At 39.3% G+C, this 20,500-nt stretch overlaps 1 protein-coding gene across 3 annotated transcripts in view; it reads right to left on the bottom strand.

Moving 5' to 3' along the window:
• The window catches only part of LOC146468216 (dmX-like protein 2), a 35,143-nt gene that overhangs the window by 13,736 nt on the left and 907 nt on the right, over positions 1-20,500 (bottom strand). For 2 of the 3 annotated variants that reach the window (XM_085124804.1, XM_085124802.1), the window contains exons 2-20: positions 18,077-18,202; positions 17,905-17,973; positions 17,725-17,803; positions 16,848-16,962; positions 15,742-15,808; positions 14,998-15,037; positions 14,355-14,487; positions 13,602-14,095; positions 10,249-12,944; positions 9,303-9,555; positions 8,582-8,772; positions 7,999-8,164; positions 7,028-7,236; positions 5,588-5,758; positions 4,904-5,001; positions 4,269-4,434; positions 3,430-3,577; positions 1,644-2,921; positions 576-740 (exon numbers count right to left, since the gene is read on the bottom strand). In XM_085124804.1, coding sequence (XP_084980930.1) covers positions 576-740; positions 1,644-2,921; positions 3,430-3,577; positions 4,269-4,434; positions 4,904-5,001; positions 5,588-5,758; positions 7,028-7,236; positions 7,999-8,164; positions 8,582-8,772; positions 9,303-9,555; positions 10,249-12,944; positions 13,602-14,095; positions 14,355-14,487; positions 14,998-15,037; positions 15,742-15,808; positions 16,848-16,962; positions 17,725-17,803; positions 17,905-17,973; positions 18,077-18,202 — 6,664 coding nt within the window. The remainder of the gene's footprint in view (positions 1-575; positions 741-1,643; positions 2,922-3,429; positions 3,578-4,268; positions 4,435-4,903; positions 5,002-5,587; positions 5,759-7,027; positions 7,237-7,998; positions 8,165-8,581; positions 8,773-9,302; positions 9,556-10,248; positions 12,945-13,601; positions 14,096-14,354; positions 14,488-14,997; positions 15,038-15,741; positions 15,809-16,847; positions 16,963-17,724; positions 17,804-17,904; positions 17,974-18,076; positions 18,203-20,500) is intronic. The other variant, XM_085124803.1, reaches the window with a different exon arrangement.

The following is a 20,500-nucleotide window of genomic DNA, read 5'->3' as shown; positions in this document are numbered from 1 at the left end:
ACAGGCTAATACCTGTTCAAACAAACTCATACTTGTTGTTCCTAAATGTCCTAAAAAGATGTCTTCTTTGAACATATGAAAGGGTACCTCATCCTGTATTGATTGACAAACCCCAAATCATTTGAATTTTTTCAATATTAAATCTACAACATCCTTAAAAGATTTATCGCAGACATTTACGAAATGAAGTGTGATCAACACCTAATGCATCAACATAGGCATTGAGTCAATGACTGTAAATTTTGAAAGGAGAGTGAGAATATGTAAAAAAGAGAGTGAAAGAAGACTGTCAAGCTCTTTCTTCTGGGCCCGGTTGTTCGAAAGCCGATTAACGTTAATCCACGAATAAAAGTTAACCGAGGTTGTCTGCTCACTCGTTAAAATTATTTTTGAGCTCTAATGTTAAGCTACTGGTAAAGAAAAGTCGACGTCAAACCTGAGGGACAAAAATCTTTTTGAAAAATCTTTATTATTGTGTAATTATTAAACTCGTACCAAAGTTTTTGTTAATCCAGGATTAACTTAATCAGGCTTTGAACAACTGGGCCCTGTTCTTTATCAAGTTTTGTCATCACCTGCTAGATCTCCGCCGCTTGCTCCGTGAAGAGAACAATAACTGAGCAAGATTGTGAGTAGTTTCTGGTTTTTCTTAAGCCACTGAATGTGTTTGGCAGATCGATCAATTTTCAGGGCTATGTAGTTTTTATCCGCTGTGCTTCCTTCTTGTTGTAACTCATCTGCTGTGAAAGAAATTTCATGATAGATTATAATAACAATTAAAAACTGAAGAGTAAAAAGTAGCCTATCATTCACTGAGAATTTAGTCAAACCTGATAGTTTTCGTTTTTAACCGTAAAAATGGGATCAGGGTTTGCAAAATGCAAGCAAAAGATGGAGCAATTTATAAATAACAAGCTGTTCCCGATGGCATAAAAGTTTTACTGAGAAACAACAATATTAGCAACTCATTCATTCACCAGGCTGGAAATATACCATCACATTTCTTTCATATACCACACGTTCGACATTCAAATCCTAGCAGTATGCAGGATGTTTGTCCCATGAACCTAGTTTAATGGCTTTAACTCCCACGAGTCTCCTGTAGCTCAGTGGTAGAGCATCCGAACTAGTAATCGGAAGGTCTTAGGTTCGACTCCTGATAGGAGCACTCGGATTTTTTTTTCCGAGTATGCCTGCGTCACTTTCTAGAAAAATCATCATTCTCAATACTTATTAGTTGCCAAATTTGAATCAACACCAAGAGCTCAATGTTGCATGTCATGTTCTGTAACGAACGTTACCTGGGTAATTTTTCACGCAGCACTGTTTTGTTCAGACAAAACTCTGCACCAGTTTACACACGCTTTTTGATGCAACATTTTTGGCAGCAACATGTTAAAACGTTTCAACTGCCATGTTAAACTTACAACAAAATGCGTGAACAAATAGTTGTGTAAAAACTGTGCACATGCTACTTTACACGGTGATGATATTTACCACAATCAAATCTACGTCAAACACTTTCGTTTAAATTGAACATATTTAACGATGCATTAAAAACAAGAACGCAATGACTCCACATATTTAAGCAGTGGTGATAACATTTGTTTACTACAGGACTGTTGCCTCCTCAGTTGATTTACCTTGCTCAATGTTGCTCTCAACAGCACCCTCCTCTTCATCATCACTTTCCTCAGCCACACTCCCATAGTCGGACATTTTGTGTAGAACCTCAAGCTCCTTTTCCAACCACTTGAGGAAGAATGGCCTCAAATCCTCATCCGCAATAGCACAGCTGAAGGGAAGCCCATGAAGCTCATTAATCACGAGTTTCAGCATTGCAGAAAACTTCATCTGCTGGGCCACAGCGTCTAAATGGCGCGTTTCTGATTTTAAAGCATGCACTTCACCGTTTTGTACGTCTGCATCATCCTCTGAGGTTGGTGTTTCTCTCTTTGAGTCTTCGCCAATGTCATGATTGCTTGAGGAAAGAGGTGATTCATCAAAGTCTAAACCATTGAGCCCTGTTCCACCAAACTTAGAAGACACGGGTTGACTCCAGTCAAAACCATTTGAAATATTTCCCAGACCGTCGCCACCAAGTTTAGTTGAAATAGGTTTTGACCAATCAAAGTCGTCTGAAGGCCCGTTACCAAAATCAGATGCTAAAGGCTGGCTCCAGTCAAAATCAGCCGCTGAATTACCACCAAGTTTAGATGAGACTGGCTCGCTCCAGTCAAAGTCAGCAGATGAATTGCCTCCAAGCTTAGATGAGATTGGCTGGCTCCAGTCAAAATCAGAAGATGAATCTCCACTAAGTTTAGACGAGACCGGCTTACTCCAGTCAAGCTCTTCAGCGGTCCCATTTGTGCTTGTATCAGTGTATGTACCACCAAATGAAAAGTCACTTAGTGTGCCAGTGTTGATCATGTCACCCGTGACATCATCAACAACTCCGCTGGACTCCTGTACCGGTGCTTCACCTTCTGGATGTCCGCCGGTATGGCTTTGTGCAGTATCAGTTGCTGGTAGTTCCATTAACACCTGCAAAGCCAGCGCGGGGCAGCCAGAGTTTAAATGCGCATGCGCCGTCTTGAAGAACAATTGTCTTTCCATGGGAGATAAAGGCCCATCAACGATCTCTTCCTCACGAATACTGCTTCTCTGTCTTGGAGGAACATTCCGAGATCCCGATTTCATTTTGTTCTTGCTGTCGTGTTCGTGCATGTATCGTCTCCTCTTTATCATTGGGTGCTTACGGAGATAGAGGTAGAAATTGAAAATGTCTGGATTGCCACTTGCTGCGAGATGATTACATTTCCTTTCTTGGGAGTTGTCAGTGATTGGCTCAAAAATCAAGGTTTCCAATGCTTGTTTGTAGTCTTTCATGAGCCAGTAGGCAATGCTTCTCAGGAAGGGATCTGAAAAAGCAACGTAGTAATAATAACTAAATAGAGTGGTTTTGAATTGAGTGTAATTTCACGTTTGCTTTGGTTTCGCTTTACTGTTTTCTGTAATTGGTTGCCATTACTCGCGCCACTTTCTTGACCAATGAACAGCAACCCAATAAAACGATCTTGTTTGCGCGCATTTCCCCGCGTTTGGCACCGGTTGGATGTATTTGCTTCGAGTTCTGATTGGTTTATTGCTCTGTTTACATCGATTACGATAAGGCAGAGTTTTGTTTTCAGTTACGGAACTCCAATTCTCTATCAAAAGAACTTCACACAAAGTGCAAACCTCATCACTGGCAGTACATGACAGTACAACAGACTTGAATACCTAAATTAAAGCAATTCCAAGCCGATTTCCACATAATTGTCGCTTACTCACTTACTACATTGAACCCTTCCCCATGGTACACACAAGAACACCTCTTCCCAGATTCTTTATTTGCAGTTGAACTGAAACTGATTTCCTGGTCCTTACCCTGACTAGCCTCTCGTGAACTGTCCCCATGACCCAATAAACACTCCTTCAGGATACGAGTGTAGAGTGGACCACCTGAAGCGTCTTCCTCAAACAACCGAGCAAGCACCATTGCCAACTGAAAGTCATGCAGACGACCAATGCAAACCTGACAAAAAGATCACACAAATACAGTAAAATCTCCTCTGGCCCAGAAAGGACAGCTTGAAAGACAGCGTTCCTTTTGTTGCTGTGCATACGTTCTGCACATGACGCAATGGTCCAAGAAACTTGGGATTCTTACGGACGGTGCCTTTACGGAGGGTGTTTTTTGCACGGTTTATGACAACGCGGGAAAAACAGAGCTTAGCAAGGGTTTGCAAACCATTTTTCACAGACAATTAAGCTTTAATTTGGAATTAAACGATGGCATTTATTTATTGATATGCATTTTAAGGCTTAATCTCTGAAATATGCGTTTTTACCCAATTTAATTTTTGGACTTCAATAGCCCTTGGTAAGTTCTGCTTTCCCCACATAGCCAATACGTTTCCGTTAAGACCCACTGTCCTTAATAGTAAGGTCCTACAATCTACTTTCACGACAGGACCGTAACTGTCCAGCTGTGAAACACTGTGTTGGTTGAAAGTTCTAACTTTAGAGTCTGTGTATGAAATCCTAACGAGTGACAAAAAGAAGGGTAATGATCAGTACTTTCCTGAGGAGTATAAATTGTTTTGAAGTTTACCTAAATAAAATTTGTCCAAATTTGTGCATTAAAACTCTTACAAAAAATGACAACAGGAGTCGTTGTGAGCGGGTTTGATTAAAATCTGTGAGATCAAGCTAGGAAATGGTACCTGTATGGCATCCCATAAGGATCCCGCCAGGAGGAAAAATGCTGCAGCATGGTCAAATCTCTGTTTGCCTAACAACGAGTAGGCGTTTTTTAAAGCTGCTTTGCGCCATCTGTCTTGGGTGAAGTCCCGCGCAAAGAACTGTGACATCTTGGAATCTCTAACAGTTCTGAAGACAATAACACAGAGCGAAGATGTAGTTTATATGAATATATGGAACATATATTTCGTAAATATCAAGATTGTCATGGAGACAAAGCTAAAGAAGGCCAAAACAGAACCCAGGGAATTGTTACACTTTTCATTATTCCACACATGTAGTACATGTAAGTGTGGGTACTAACATCATCTACTAGATACGTTACAGAATTTAGCAGCTCAAATAAGCTTTTAATTTTGCTGACCTCACATATGTAACAACTACATTGTCTTGAGCTGTTTCTTTCGAAATTGGTTTCTCGACTCTTGGTACAAGAGCCTCTGTATTGCTTATCAGTTGACAGCTAGCCAATTTACTACTTACCTCCAATACATTATTTTCGTACTCCGTATTATATTCTTGAACAAAACTGTACCGTAGACGTAAAACTTGACACCAGTCCTACCACAAAAGAAAAAACCTGCATGGCACTACCAACCTGTACAATCCGCATATGACATTCTTCTTTTTCATGGCAAGATAGAATAGTGCACAGTCAATGGGATCTTGGTTCTTTGAGAACTGTGCCTTGGCAGTCTACAAGGACAGCAATAGTACATGATGACATAACTACGACATGTCTAGCAACAGACATAGTTTCAGAGGCAAAAACGGGAGTACACATTCCCCACATTTTGACAAACCAAACACCTCCAGCCAGTGGTTATTCTTGAGACTCTTAAGACTTTCATGTGTTATTGGGCAAAATGAAGTGCAGGTGTTTAACCTTAATAAGCAGTTTCTTAATCATATTTTTTGACGTTACTATTATTTTTTGAAACAGATACATTTTTAACTAGATAAGGGGGTTAGTTCCTAGAGGAACTGTGGTACTGCATCAGTGGGGGAGTGGAAAGAGTAAAGGAGGGTTAATGCTTGAAAAGTCAGCACTGGAATCTCTTTACGGTTGCCGAATTAACTTACAAACTCTGTCGATAAAACTAAACATACATTTATAACTAGTTTGCATCACCTACTAAAGAATTGATCTGATCAGTTGTTCCTTAAGATGGGATACAGACATTTCTCTGACAATAAGCAGATATCTGTAACGTATCTACTCTTCTCACCATATCTGTCTTGTTTAGTATCAATAAAACTTAAACATAGTTAATGCAGTTACCTTCTCGATGAGCCTTCTAAGCGTGTCATTGCTTCTAACCCACCATCCTATGCCATACTTCCTTAACTCAGACCACACGGCCTCGCCTCTCAGCACTGGAGGAACCATGGCTAACAACTCTTCCTCAGACTCAGAATGGAATGCCCAGCCATAATAAGATGATGACAAGCCCTAAAAGATGATAACGTGTCACATTTTAATTGATCTTCGAGCACACAAAGCAAAAAACACATTGCGACGTAATGCTTCCAAGAACATAAAACTTTAAAAGACACATATTTATGTGTTAGCACAATTTCTTTGGTTATGAATACAGAAAAAGTTCATAAATCCTCTGTTCGTTGCAGTGTTTCCCTGTAAATATGTAGTAACTGTAGCCCCTAAATTTCTGCACAGAGGAGGTAACCTGTGCAATATGTACCAACCTACATGTCAATCTCACAGAAAATAAAATGTTGTAGTTACATGTACGTGTGGGCAAGACCATGGCAAAGTTTGTTCCGAAGGTGTTTCGCCCCTGGCAGTCCAGTGGCTAGATTCATGAAGACTTCCAAAGTTAAGATTTATCGTAACTATTAAATCTTAACTTGAGAAGGCTTTGTGAATCTGGTTCCTGGAACATGACTGACATTTCCTTATTTAAAAACACACAACATTTACGGTAGAATTCGGCAAGGAACCGGGGAAACTTCAACGTGGCCGTTCGCTTGCCTTAGAGCAGACTTTGAAAACCACCGAATGTTTACATCTTGCGTAGCGTTACAAATTTGCATAAATATTACCGAGATAATCTCAAAAGGCCATGTCACGTTTTCTTCATTTTCTATCAACTGATTTCGGATTGTAACCGTCTCTTCCTCTGACAGATGACTGGATTACTTGTTCACTAAACCCAGCTTTAACAGTGAAGGAAGCTAAACGAAAAGATTGCGACTTTTTCGGCCGCTGTTTCACAAGCTGAGAATGGAAACACGCGCGATCGCTTTTAACCTCGCTAAACCAGTACGCTGCACATAATTATGCTTGATTGTACTGAAAACTTTCGAATCAAAACTTCGAAAACAGTATTTCCATGATTAAAAACGCACAATACTTTCGGTTGTAATCGACAAGGAACCGAGAAAACGCTTGAAGAGCGAACTCTCTCTAGCTCGAGCATACACGTGCGCACATCGCTCCAACATAACGCAAACACACGCAGTTGGCTGTCTCTGCAGAGTTGGAACTGTGGCCTCGGAAAAGACGTGTGAAAAACTAATCACGCGAAAAGTTCTTTGTTTCCCTGTCTCGAAACTCGATGCACTCGACTCGATACTCGATGCACTCGACTCGAGCCTCGATCCTCGAAGCTTTCGAGTTTCGAGGATCGAGGATCGAGTCTCGAAGTTCGAGTTTCGAGGGACTGTCAACTTACATTTGCACGGTACTGTACGTACTTACCTTTTCCTCGAGTATGGCCCTGTGTTTAGGAGGAAGAGACCTCATAAGACACGTATGGTGCCTCATGGCAAGTAAGAATCTCAGTCCACATTCATCAACAGCATCTCCACCGCTCCCCGCTGTGGCACCAATGCTTCCTGTCGTAGCATAACCACCCCCTCCCCCACCAGGACCTCCCATAAGTCCGCCAACGCTGTGGTAACTTTCATCTAGGAACAAAAACCATTAGGAAATGGTTAGTACAGTGGAATCACTCTTAACGGACACTCTCATAAGCGGACAGCTCTACTTATTTTCTAGACTCCATCTTGAACATAACTTTTATGCTCTATACTACGCACAAAAGATGCACACCACATTAATAAACAATAACTTAATTGTTTTTGGAAGGAACAGCAACAGCAGTGCCATGTGACCTGAACTAGCTAAAAACCTAAATGAAGTTCGGATTAAAGGCACTGAAGCGGCGCTAAGAGTTAAAACCACTACTTATCACTGGACATATACCCTGAAAAAAATACAGCATGTACATGTAATAACACGATGACAATGCCATTATCAACTCAACATACCAATGCCAAAAATGCATCAAGCATAAATACATTTACTACCTCCTTCACAAAACCCCATTTGAACTCCCATGCAAACTCTGTATTTACACATCCCCCTAAGCAGACATTCCCTAAGTGGCCGCAGACACTCTCAGGGTTTACGATTTAGACTTTTCCTTTGTTTTCAAGCTCCTGTAAGCGGACACCTGAAGGATGTCCCATTAGCCTCTGAATCTTATTTTAATCAATCAACCTCACATCACTGTTTGTCACAATTTAAATTTTCCAAAACAAATTTTCGAGAAATTCTGGATGGAATTTCTGGAAATGATTTGGTGATCCATTTGATTTCCAACTGAAGTTTCTGGATTTTTTTTTTTTTTTTTTTTTGTGCAAATGGTAAACATAATCATGTGTTACCTTCTTTCTTCGCAAACTTGACTCCTCTTTCAATAGACCCAGGACTTTCCTCCAAGTCTAGTTTAGCTGAGGCAAATGTATCAGCCAAGGCCAACAGTTCCAGCTGTTCAATGCTGGTTAAACCAGGAAGTGGTTTCTTTGTCAGCTGATAAGACAGCAATCGAGCCTGAAAAAGAAGAACACCATGAGAATAAACAATGTCATGACAGAGTGCTGATATGAAATAAACACATTAAAGGTTTTCAATAATTATCATTAACTGGAAAGAGTCCTACATGTACATGTATACAATCCATATCTTTACCAACCTGAGTGGGTCCAGGGCATTAGCAATGAACTACTACAAGATTGTGATATTATGCTGTAGTAACAAACATGTGTCAAACCTTTAGTGAATAGGACTCCCAGCCTGAAGTAGGTCACAAGGATTACTAATGTACTACTACAACCGTGTAACACGGTGTTGCACTTCAAAATGTCTGCAAACCAAAGTAAGCAGGGCTACCATCCTCTGGTTGTTCCGAAGCAAAAAACCACTATACTACTAAAAGTTAGTAAGAGTGTGTTGTAGTATGTTACAAACCTGTGCCAAACCAAAGTGAACAGGACTCCCAGCCTGCGCCATGTGTATTGGACTGCTTTTACTCCTGTTTCTGTCAAAAAATTTGTCCTCATCGTCTGATTCAAAACTGGAGCTAAATCTTGAAGTTTCAAAGAGGGCACTGTAGTCTGTTTCATCTATTGACATCCCTTGCGCTCCATCAGCTGAGTCAGCTTATAAATCAAATCAGCAAACTCAGTAAATTCTTTGCTGATAACGGGTTAATACCACACAGTTTAGATTTGGTGCTTTAATTTACTGGAATGTCTTCAATGATTCACATGGTTTCATTCCAAGTTCAAACCAAAAACTAGACAATGTCTAAATGCTATTAACAGCTCATAGCACAATTTACAATGTACTGAATAAACAATGACAGCACTTCGTCTGTGAAATATAACTAGTTAAGTGATTTGCATGTAAAAACGACAGCTGTTGTACATATTTACATAAACTCATGGCTCTATTAAAACATAATTATTACGTCAGTCGTTCATAATGGGCTGACATTTTTTGCAAATAGATGAAAGATGTGGCATGAGCATTAAGATGTGAGGTCTCCTCAGACTACAAGAGTCAAGAACATCAGAGTCACAGGTAGCAACATGGTGATCAACATGGTGATCAACATGGCATCAGAGGACCTTGGCAGGTAGTAGGGGAGATTGTGTGACAAATCAAACTTTAAAATGTAACACTATACCTGCAGTTGCTGATCCGCTTCCACTTGTGTCTTTGTCGGCAGCAAGAAGAGCATACAGCGGCAATGGTGGAACTGACAGCACTTTTCCTTTGTCATCCCCTTCAATTCCCTTAAGGTCTGGCTCACTGTTACTGGACACATTCCCAATGCTCTTCATACTGCTTATGCTGCTAAGGCGTGGCCTGCTGTGGGATGATTGGTCTAGAGCTTTAGATGCAGCTTCCATTGCCTCTCTTCCAGCTACACAGTACACCTGAAACATTTCAGATGATATGAGAAAGACGATGTCTACACTATTACATGTACGTAATGGACTGCACTAAATAACATGATAAATTAATGATATTAAGAATGCAATGCAACACCACTTGTCATTTTCATGCAAGTTCTCTACATTGTATATCCACAGGTTTTTGTGACAGGAACCAAGGAAGAGAACCAACAGCAAACTCAGCACACATGCATGTACATGTATGATGCTCAGGCCGAGATTCAAACCCAGGTTAAATTGGTCGAAAGTGAGCCGGGGGAAAAGACTTCCATATGAAAATGACAGGGGTGATGCATGCACCTTTAAGGAGCAATGCAAATCTCAAATGCCTACCACTAGTATTATGGTGGTAAATTTTAAGGAATGATTTGTCAGTCAGCTTTGGCATATCACAAAGTGATTTTTTGTGCACCAAATGAGTCAGTAGGATTGGCAGTTGACAGGGATGTGGCTAAGAACAACCTCAGGAGGCTCATTAATAAAATACCCAGCTGGCTCTTTAAACTGTGCACCTCAAGTATTTGCATTCTGTTGAAATTTCAGATGGTGATAACATCTCTTTCAGATGATGAAATTTACCGGTAGCCAGCTCTTAGAGACATCCCTGAATAGATCCCAATTTTAGGAATGTACTTCTTTCCAGTATTATTACATGAATTATGATAAAGCTCTTACCAAATGATGCAGTATGGCTCTTACTCTTCTCAACTTTCCAAAATTCATGAGCTCCATCAAATGTTTGGGATGAAACTGAGGTAAAACAGGAGCAATGGCTGCAGCACCTTCAAATAAACCAATCCCAGCTTCAGGTGTCATAGAGAGGGGAACAAGTTTCCCTTTGTCACCCCTGGAAGCTTCACTGACCTTCTTCAAGGTGGCTGTTGGAGCAAATGTCATTGTGTCAGAGGGTGAGAGTGTGCCATCTGTCACTGCTCTCCACTGTGAGTACACTTGCATTTCTGTACCCAAACCAACCACAAGCACTCCATTACGAATCCACGATAGTGCCCTTGTCAGTAACTGCCATTTGTTTTCTGATGTTAAGTGGATGCTGTGGAGAAGTAGCCATGTTTCTTTGCCAATTGTTGAGCTCTCCCCCCGTACAGAAGTATTAGCTATTCTTGAGGCGCACCCCAAAATAAACACTTCACTGCCAATACAAACTGTGAGGATGTAGGACCCATCTTCTGCAGAAGTCCATTCAAGACGGATTTGTGAGTTGTCAGGGGCGAACTTGCAATCAAGTTTGAGGTCATCTTCTAGGACCCAGTCCATCCCTCCTGAGGACTCATTCTCCCAGATGCAGACTGACAGATCAGCTTCATCTTTCCCTGCAGCAGTGTTACTTCTGCAAAGTGTGGCAATCCTGCCTGTATATGCACAACTAAGAGAAAGGACCTCACCAGGGGCATCCAATCCCAAAACTTGACCATCTCTTTGTTGCGTAGGGTTAGAGCATTTACGACCATCAGAGCGCCATGAAGTTTCTTCCCAAACAAACTTATTCTCAGATTCGACTTCCCTACAAGACCAAAACCTGACTTTCCCATCAGAGCAAGATGTAGTGAACAGATACTGCGCAGGACATGTTGGATTCACCGCAGAGGAAGACATCTTGTCTGCAGCTCTGGTGGCCGTAACAACCTTTGCTCCACTTGGGAGTGGCAGATGCTGTGCACACACATTCCTAGACACAATACTACTAGTAACATGACCTGACTGTGGTAAGTTAAGGGGGCTTGGACTTCGGTTTGATGCACTGCTGCTGCTTCTGCTCATAGGCTGTAAAACCTCAGGGTATGTTGAAATTGACTCTAAACCTGGTCCCTTGATGCTTGTTTCTGGTTTAGTGGCAGTAACAGTTACCTGCCACATGTACACCATAGAAACAGTACCACCATCAATCTCACTGTCAGCAATGTTTTCAACTCCAACAACATAAAACCTATTCTCTGATTTTTCAGCACTAGGCAGATGGTCTTCATCATGCTCATCATGTTTGTCATGTGAGAAATAAGAGGATGACTTAACCGAGCTCTCAGTGAAAACGTGAAGCAACAATGGTTCTCTCAGGACATCCTTGGAGTCTGCCAATGAGCACAGTTTCAGAATACAGCCAGGTGTCGCACCTGACTGCCTGCTCACTATTGACTCAATGAAACATTCAATAGGAACGGAACTGCTTGGGCTCTCAAAGTCCAGGGAATCAAGGCTTCCTTCACTACCACTGGAGTACAATGTGGAACGTGTTCTGGACTTGTTGCTTGAGATGTATCCTTGCAGAGTCCTGGCGTCAAGGATGACTTGGTAAAACCTGTAACAAGTTCCATCCAGCGCAAGGAAGCATGCACAAGGGGCCACTGCATGTGGTGGAATTGACGTCGAGCTGTCAAATGAAATCAGAGAATGAGAGAATAACGTTGGAACCCATGCTATGTTCATGAAAGCATTTGGACGTGATGAGTTAACACGTGTTAGCTCCAAGACTCCACCACTCTGACGTAATGGTGACACACTTTCAACCTTCCACACGATGAGTTCATTGCAATGCAACTTCCGAGGTTTACCTTTGACATCACCCAGTGGACTGAAAAGGTCTGTGTCATTTCTGCCTTCAATTTCATGGCTTGAAGTTGAGAGCATCAGTGGTAGTTCTGGATGAGCCAAGATATTAGTAATGGGGTATCTATGTCCACATCTGCGTAAATGATGAGAGACACTAACAATAGTGGAAAATGATGAATTGTCGGCAAATGAAAGCTGCCAGAGGTTTAGTGCCCCATCCCTGTGTGTTGAAATCATCATTGCCGTTGGGTGTGTTCCTCCTGATAAACTACCAAAACTTGACCGGGAAATATTAAGTGCCATGCCGCTGGGTTTTGCTCCTTTTCTGCGACCTGTAGAAATAAAGTCTCCTTTATTTATCATAACATTTCTCAGCGCTCTCACTTTGTCTTCCCTGGGGCAATACACCATGAGTTTGTTCAGGAGCGAGTTTGCATCTGCTGGAGGAAGAACACTAGGAATGCGTGACAAAAAGCTGACTTGAGGTTGTCTGTACGGCACACCATTCTGCACATCAAGCCACTCAACAAGCCATACTAAAAGTGAACCATCAACAGGATGTACAGCAAGCAGTGTATCTGGACTGCTGTACCACTCATGCAGCAGGTTTCCAATACAAGATGATACAACTACAGCATAAGTACTTGATTCATCAGTTTCACTTAACGTCTCATCTTGAAGGTGTTTTAAGTAATCTAGAGGTGTTCTTGGTCTTGGTGAAGCTGGTGCTCTAATTTCTTTAGACTTTTCTGGGGATTGTGTTTCTCTCTTGGGCGTTAGGTGCTTCGAGGTTGCAACTGAAGATGCTTGAAAAGAAAACATACCCACTCTTAAGAGGCAATGTTGTTTTTACAGTGGCCATTGGTTTTAATGAAAAATTATTGTTAACATAGAAGTATTTGATATTTTTGAAAGGTGTGGTGGGTTGAAAACTGATTTGTCTCATGATTGTGTCACATGTTAATATTTCTTTTTATTATTTTTGTAAGTGTGGATGATTATCAATTGGAACATTATATCTGATAAAGGACAAACATTAATATCATAAAACTTGCATTAATTTGAATAAAGTACATGTACACATTTCATACACTAGAACAAATTTACGTAAGAACAAACTAAAAATTAAAATACTAAAAATAATAATATACCAAAAACCCTTGAAATATTGAATGCAATCTTTTGGATCCTTTGATTAAAAATGTGTGTTTTGAGATGTGCTTGATACAAAACACAACAGAACTTTAAATGCAGTTGCTATTAATTTACTACAAAATAAAATATATTAATTAAATTAAATCCCTGATATTCCTTTAAATTAACACTTTACAGTCAATATAGTATTACTGAAAATATTTTACATTATTGCAGTACCAGTAAAGTTCAAAAAACACACATTTCACCTCAGGAAAGTTATTAAGAATAAGATATTTTGAATACTTGCAGATGCAGTTAATACTTACGCTTGAAAGAATCCAAAACTTCATCATCACTGGGCATCAACAGCTCTGCGTCACTGTCACTGATGGAGGAATCATCACTGACATCAACACTTTGCACTTCAAGAGCAAGAACAGGAGCACCAAGGCACGACTCTGCTGCCATGGTAAACTGGATTTCCTTGTTGTTCAACCAGTGAAGAACAAAACTGCTGTGACTTGCACTTGAAATCGAATCAAGTGAAGACAGTATTGGAATGTCACTCAAAGCATTCACTGCTGCAGCAACGTGAAATTGCAGAGACGAGCAGAGTTGGTATCTTAGTAATGGATCAGTTGATGTATCATCCTTTGTTGAAACCTTCCTTGATGGCTGAGTTGAATGCCACAGGCACTTGTTGCGATTTAGAGTTGAATGTGACAGAGGGTCATTGTGGTCATACTGTTTGATTGTTTCACACCAGATGCGACAAACGTTATCAGTGCAGGATGTAAGGAGGCAGTTGACCACAGATGAGCTGAAAATCACAATGATGATACTAGACTTAACATATGATGATATTTGTAGATTACAGTTATAATATTTAGTGCATTAGTACAATAAATATTGGCAGTAGGGTTCATGTGAACAGTCCAAAATGTTAACAAACAACTGAGTCCAAAATAGTACATGTACACCAGACAACACTGAAAAAACAATACAATTTCCATAGGCTTGTTGGTGGTGTTCATGTGGTGAGTAGTTGTGCAGTAGAACATTCACATGATTGTACATACACAGGCATGTATTTGCTTGTTTTCCTCCAGGAAATTCCAGTGACTGGTCCAGGATGAGCCAGGTAGACAAAAGTGTAGTCTAAAATACCATTCCCTTGGCACTGTATCTCCTCACTTTCATACCGTGGATTTACTGTAAGGAATAAAAATTTTCTTACATTTAGTTGACACACCTGACAAAAGCAAGATCATGTTTAATAGCCAGCTGAGAACACAAATGCTCTATTTGTATGCAGACAGTGTTAACTTAAGTTAATCTACAACTGTACCAGTGAGGGGATTTATTCTAATAAAGTGTGGTTTTGCCAGACTCACAATAATATAAGAAACATATTGAGAACATGAGATTTTCACAGGAGGATGAAACACAGTGCACAAAGTTTGGGCAAGGCAGCCTATAAAAAAAGTCATGTATATTCTCACTGCCAAAAGTTTGACATTTTAATAATTATAGTTCTTTCGTACATGATAATTTTTCAACCACTTTACAGTGTTTATTATTATTATTATTATTATTATTATTATTATTATTATTATTATTATTATTATTAATATTATTATTATTATTATTATTAACTCTAAAATTCTTCCCCTTGTAAGTCAGTCTCTAGATTTAAACCCTGATCTATACCATCACCCTTACCTTGGTTGTTGTCAAACCACACTTTAACAAGTCGGTCATGCTGGAATAACAAAACAAATTACATTAAAACATCATCTCTACAACACTTGGCTGAAAAAATGTTGTCCCATGCAAAGTATGAATTGTAAATGATGCAACCTGATGGAATTATGGGGTGACATTATTAGGATGGGCATATTTTGTGTATTTCTCTTTGTACACAAGATACATGTATATATTTTTAAGCCCTAAGGACGGCACATTCTTTTATTTTCTAACAAGAATGCAAATAAGCTCACGCCGCGTCAGAACCGTAGGTCAAATGCTTCCCAAAAAGATGTTGGGTTTTATTGTTCATGGTTTATACCTTTTGCCTGTTATAATGATTGTCTTTTCTAATCAAGTGTATCTACAAGTATCTGCCAAAAGTAAAGTAAATTATATGTTCTTGCATTGAAGAAAAATTTTCTTTTCAGATACACTGTACAAACTGGCACACTCAGCCACTGCTGCTGCTGCTGCTGCTGCTGCTGTTGCTGTTCCTGCTTGGAAAAGCCATACAAGGGAGGTTGATGCACCTGAGTGCAACAAAACTAAACATTGATGGCTGAACTCTGAGCTAATGAAAAGGGTTTGCTCTAACATAACAAATTTGTATCAAATAAGAGAGAGAGAAAGGAAACCAGTGGAAGTTTATCATCAGTTTAAGAAATCCTAGAGGACAACAATAATATTATTAAATGTTGCTGTGGTACAGAACAGTACCTTTCCAACAGAGCAAAAATACTGTCCATCAGGAGAAAACTGCAGAAGGTGGACTGGAACAGAAGGCCTGATAGAAAGAAAATGATAAATTACTCAATTTCAGTTGATTCACAACAGTTTAATACATGTACCGTAGTTAAAAGGCCAGTCCAGCTACATGTAAGTGTGCAAACCTCCATCTTCAATTTAGTGGCAACCAGTGCATGCTGCCAGAGGTCCCCTTTCAAATGTTCAGTAGTGAGAATAGGCCAGAAGCTTTTAGTTCTTACTTCTTAATATGTATCTACATGTAGGTAAAGATTGACAGGCTGACTGACTGACTGACTGACTGACTGACTGATCAATAGGCCATTTTACAGTTGTTTGCTTAGTGCCCTGGCCATGAATTGGAAGCGAGGCTGGGGGTGACCTTGTTTTGATACAAACCTCTCTGCTTTTCATATGTAGATCATGCTTTTCTTATGCTAACTAGTTTGCATTTACATATGAAAAACGGTGAGGTTTGTATCAAAACAAGGTCACCCCCAGCCTCGCTTCCAGTCCAAGGCCAGGCCACTAAACACACAACTGTAAAATGGCCTATTGATTGATTAATATTTGATGGATGGATGGATGGATGGATGGATGGATGGATGGATGGATGGATGGATGGATGGATGGATGGATGGATGGATGGATGGATGGATGGATGGATGGATGGATGGATGGACGGATGGACTGACTGACTGATTGATTGATCGATCGATTGATTCATTGGTTGATAGGCAGAGAGCCCTGAGTCTCTATGTTTGATTGGGAAGGGTGTGGTGCAGTGAGAAGCAACAAAAATCAACCATAGGTAGCTGGCAAAAGCAAAATGAGCAGCTGCTAGCACATTTTAAGAGGCTACACATGAGTTTGGCACAAGCCATTTATCGGTAACTATCTGTCAGAGGGAAGTAAAGAAATAATATTATTATGAGAGAGATATGCATGTATGTCACCATGGCCATGTGTAACCAGAGAAGACCAAATCTTGAAACTGGACTGTTTCACTTTAAAGATTTAACAATTTAGGTGCACATAGTATATTTTGCTATATTTTGAAAGGGGTTGTAGCAACATACTTGCAAGCCCAAATGCATGTCCAAAACACATTCTCTTCCAGCAGGTTCCTTTGCTCATGATACTCTTCACAACTCCACAGTTGAATAAAGTCACCACCGATAAGCAACCTTTTACCTGTAAAATAAACCAACAGCCTGCTTTTGACATAATATTTTAAATTTTTTTTTTGTTGATTTTTATTTTGTCGCATAAAAGATTAGAAGTTACAGCTTGGGACAATGTATACTAAAATACAGAAGTATGAAGAAAACCTGGTAAGGAGACTTAAAAGACACCATAAAGTAAGCTCAGATGTGATTTGGCCTTTTCAAACTACCTGCAAGTATGAATTATGTTATTTACGTGGCTCCAAGATGATTACATGGCATTTTACAAAGTCAATAGCAAAAAATTAATTAAAGATAAACCAGGAGATTAATATAATTTTTTCATTATTAATAATTTTAGTCTTTTAAAGAGCAAATAGAACTTGAGTTTAAAAAAATATTCAAAATACATTAATAATTCATAGGCCCATTGAGTTATCAAAATAATGGTTGATAAAACATCGCGTGCAGTGGTTTTAAAACCTGATAAAAACTCCTCCTTAATAGTATGCAGTGTTTAATGTTTTTCTCGTATGCTAATGTCCAACGTTCACAAAAGCATCATTGTTATGAACTCTCTTGACACACGCTTTTCCAGGAATGTTTTTGAAGCCGTTCAAAAAACTCGCAGCACATGTTTTATCGGGTCTAAAACCACTCGGCTACGCCTCATGGTTTTAAATCCTGATAAAACACTGCTGCTCTTGTTTTAAACATTACATAATACTTCATTATCAAACGAATTATAAATTTTGGATCCCTGAAAAAGATAGAAAATAATGATAACTACCTTCTCTATTCCATGATAAACAAGTAATCTTGAAGTTCAAACACAGCTCAGCAGAATTTTCCCAGTGGAAAGGAAAACCCTGTAAAAAAGTGAAATAAAATCAGTAAATAAAACCCCATTAAATTTTCAATTTATTTGAAACAACAAATAACTAGACCTTGAAACATTAATCACACTTACATGGTTATTGCTGGCTGCAGCTGACCGAGCTTCAAAAATAATAATCTGCTTACCATAGGATGCTGCAATCTGCCAAATGAAAATTAATTTGTTACTAAGTGAATTTTGTTTGACATCATTATCAAAATAATATCAGGGACAGAGACAGAGTACATGTAGCTGTAGACTGCACCTTGCCATCTGAATCACAACAGTCAATACAACTGACTTCTTTGTAGCCATACAGAGAACCGGGAATGATCTGAACCCGCGTGAATCCACTAAGAAGGATGACAACATCACAGCCAGATGCATACGCCTGGAGAAAAACAACAAATTTAAACATAAATTGAAGTAGCTCAAGTGGAGACACACTGGTAAAGACATAAACACACTGAACTTTTGATCATGGTAAGGTTGCTCAAGGGCTGATTATGGCTAATCCACAAGAATTTATTTAAAAGCTAATTTTTAAGCTACATGTAAAGATGTACACGTAAGCCAATCTGATGAAGAGGAAGACACAGCATGTGAGCACATAAAGATTACTTCCAAGCAATGAAATGCAAGATTGTTTTAGAACTTGGTTATACACTGTACATGAAGTCAATGCTGTGGTGTGATGAAACTGCTTCTGAGAAGCAAACATTTTTCACTGATTTGTTGTGCACAAATTCTAACATAACAAATTCTGAATCTTCCTGGTTGCACATGTATTTAAGACAATTATAAATTGAATAAATTTTCACGATCAGTTGTCATGCTAAGGTCCTTATCATTATATTATACAGTATAATACTGTACCACTTCATTGAATACAAGCAAAGGCAATAATACAGAAAGCACATGTGGTGGAAAATTACTTGTTGATGTTCTGAGCTCGCAATATTAGGAGAGGAAGGGACACTTCAGTATACAATATATGACAAAACTTTTTGGGAAATTGAAGATGTCGGCTAATGTGTAGTTCCAGAAAATATCCATACCCCCACCACGGAGGGAATTTCACATAGGACCCCCCCACCTCCCAGGATTTTCCATTTTTGAGGTATTTTTTTTAACCCCCCCACCCCTTCGGAAATTCCTCAAATACAGAATACACCCCCACCCCCCTCTGGAAAAGTTTTATTTCAACAGAACGCCTCAAAAATCAGTTTGATGTAAACATTTCAGAAATATCAAGAACTGCCTACACGAGGAGAAAATATGCGTTATCGAAGAGCGCGCGCGCTGTTCAATTTCACCGGTAGAGTTTGCCAAAAAGCTGTTGACAATGAAATAATAAATATTTATTGTTGTGTTTTATGTTTACCTGTGGTCATTGACATTAAACTTTACCATTAGCTTCGCTGAAGATTTTAAATCTAAATTGTTGGAATAAGTCTGGCAATGCAAAAATGTGTTTTCATTTAATTTGCATATGTCATGTTTACGTTCCTATGCAAATTTGTAGGAGATCAAAAGGATTATCGGTTTAGTTCTACTCAATCGATTTTTCTCCTGGTAATCATTCAGTCTAGTTATTTTAGTCAATAGTTTTCCTATTGAACCGGAATAGCTTGGACAAAATAAGCATAAGCAGGGCAGGGAGACCTTTCAGATCGTAACTTGAAATCGCAGACGAAATGGAGCCGCAAAACGAAATTAGCATGTTCACGTTCTTATGCAAATTTTGTATGAGATCAATAACGCATTAAAAGAAATGTCGAATTGGCTCTATTTTGTTGAATTTTGGCATAGAAATTAAGTTAATAGTTTTCGACTTTGAGTTGAAATACTTTGGACAAAATAAGTTTTAACACGGGTCAGTTTTGACAAACCAGTTATAATTGACCCCGGGAATTGACCTTTGCCCGTAACTTAACTTTACACAGCATACAAAAATAACAAATATTTCAATGTTTTATGTAAAATTGGGGCTTTCACTTTATAGCCATACAAAAGTTTCCCTTTTAAACATTGATACAAATTCAATTGGTGCCAGTGAACAATATTTTTCTACGCACGTTAGTTTCACAAACAACAGTTTTATAATAACTGAGTCACGCAACGCAGACATAGATTTCTTGTCTCACTTGGACTACTTCGCTTACAAAGGCTTTTCAGAGAAGGGAAACATGTTTTTAATGTAACAAAGGTTTCTTTAAAACAGTTAAACAAAGTAACGCCTTCAAAAAAGATCTACGAAGTTGCTTAGTTGGTAAGTTACAATTTTGAACAACTATGTCTGACATGAACGTGAAGTTGACCCTCTGGCAACTTATCCAACCATTGACCCCTCCTCCCCTCTGGAATTTCCTGGGCCATTGACATCTCCACCCCTCTGGAATTTCCAATTCCCTCCGTGGTGGGGGTATGGATATTTTCTGGAACCACACAATAGTATTTTTTCACTTTGTAGAGTTCTTGCCAAGTTTGTAAAAGAACATGCCATAAACCTCATCACTCACACCGATTTACCTTATAGTTTTATTCCACTTTCATAAGGGAATATAGTAAAGAGTCCTGGTTGCCGATTTGGCAATAAAATTTTGAATATTGGTCATCAAGATGGAAAACTTAGACCCATTGGTGACTGTCCCAGGTGCAATTTCAGGCCATGGGTCATTCGTTTAAC

The sequence above is a fragment of the Pavona decussata genome, unplaced genomic scaffold (genome assembly GCF_977016875.1).
Source record: "Pavona decussata unplaced genomic scaffold, jaPavDecu1.1 SCAFFOLD_133, whole genome shotgun sequence".
In the NCBI taxonomy this organism is placed as follows: Eukaryota; Metazoa; Cnidaria; class Anthozoa; order Scleractinia; family Agariciidae; genus Pavona; species Pavona decussata.
This window is presented reverse-complemented; position numbering and strand designations above follow the sequence as displayed.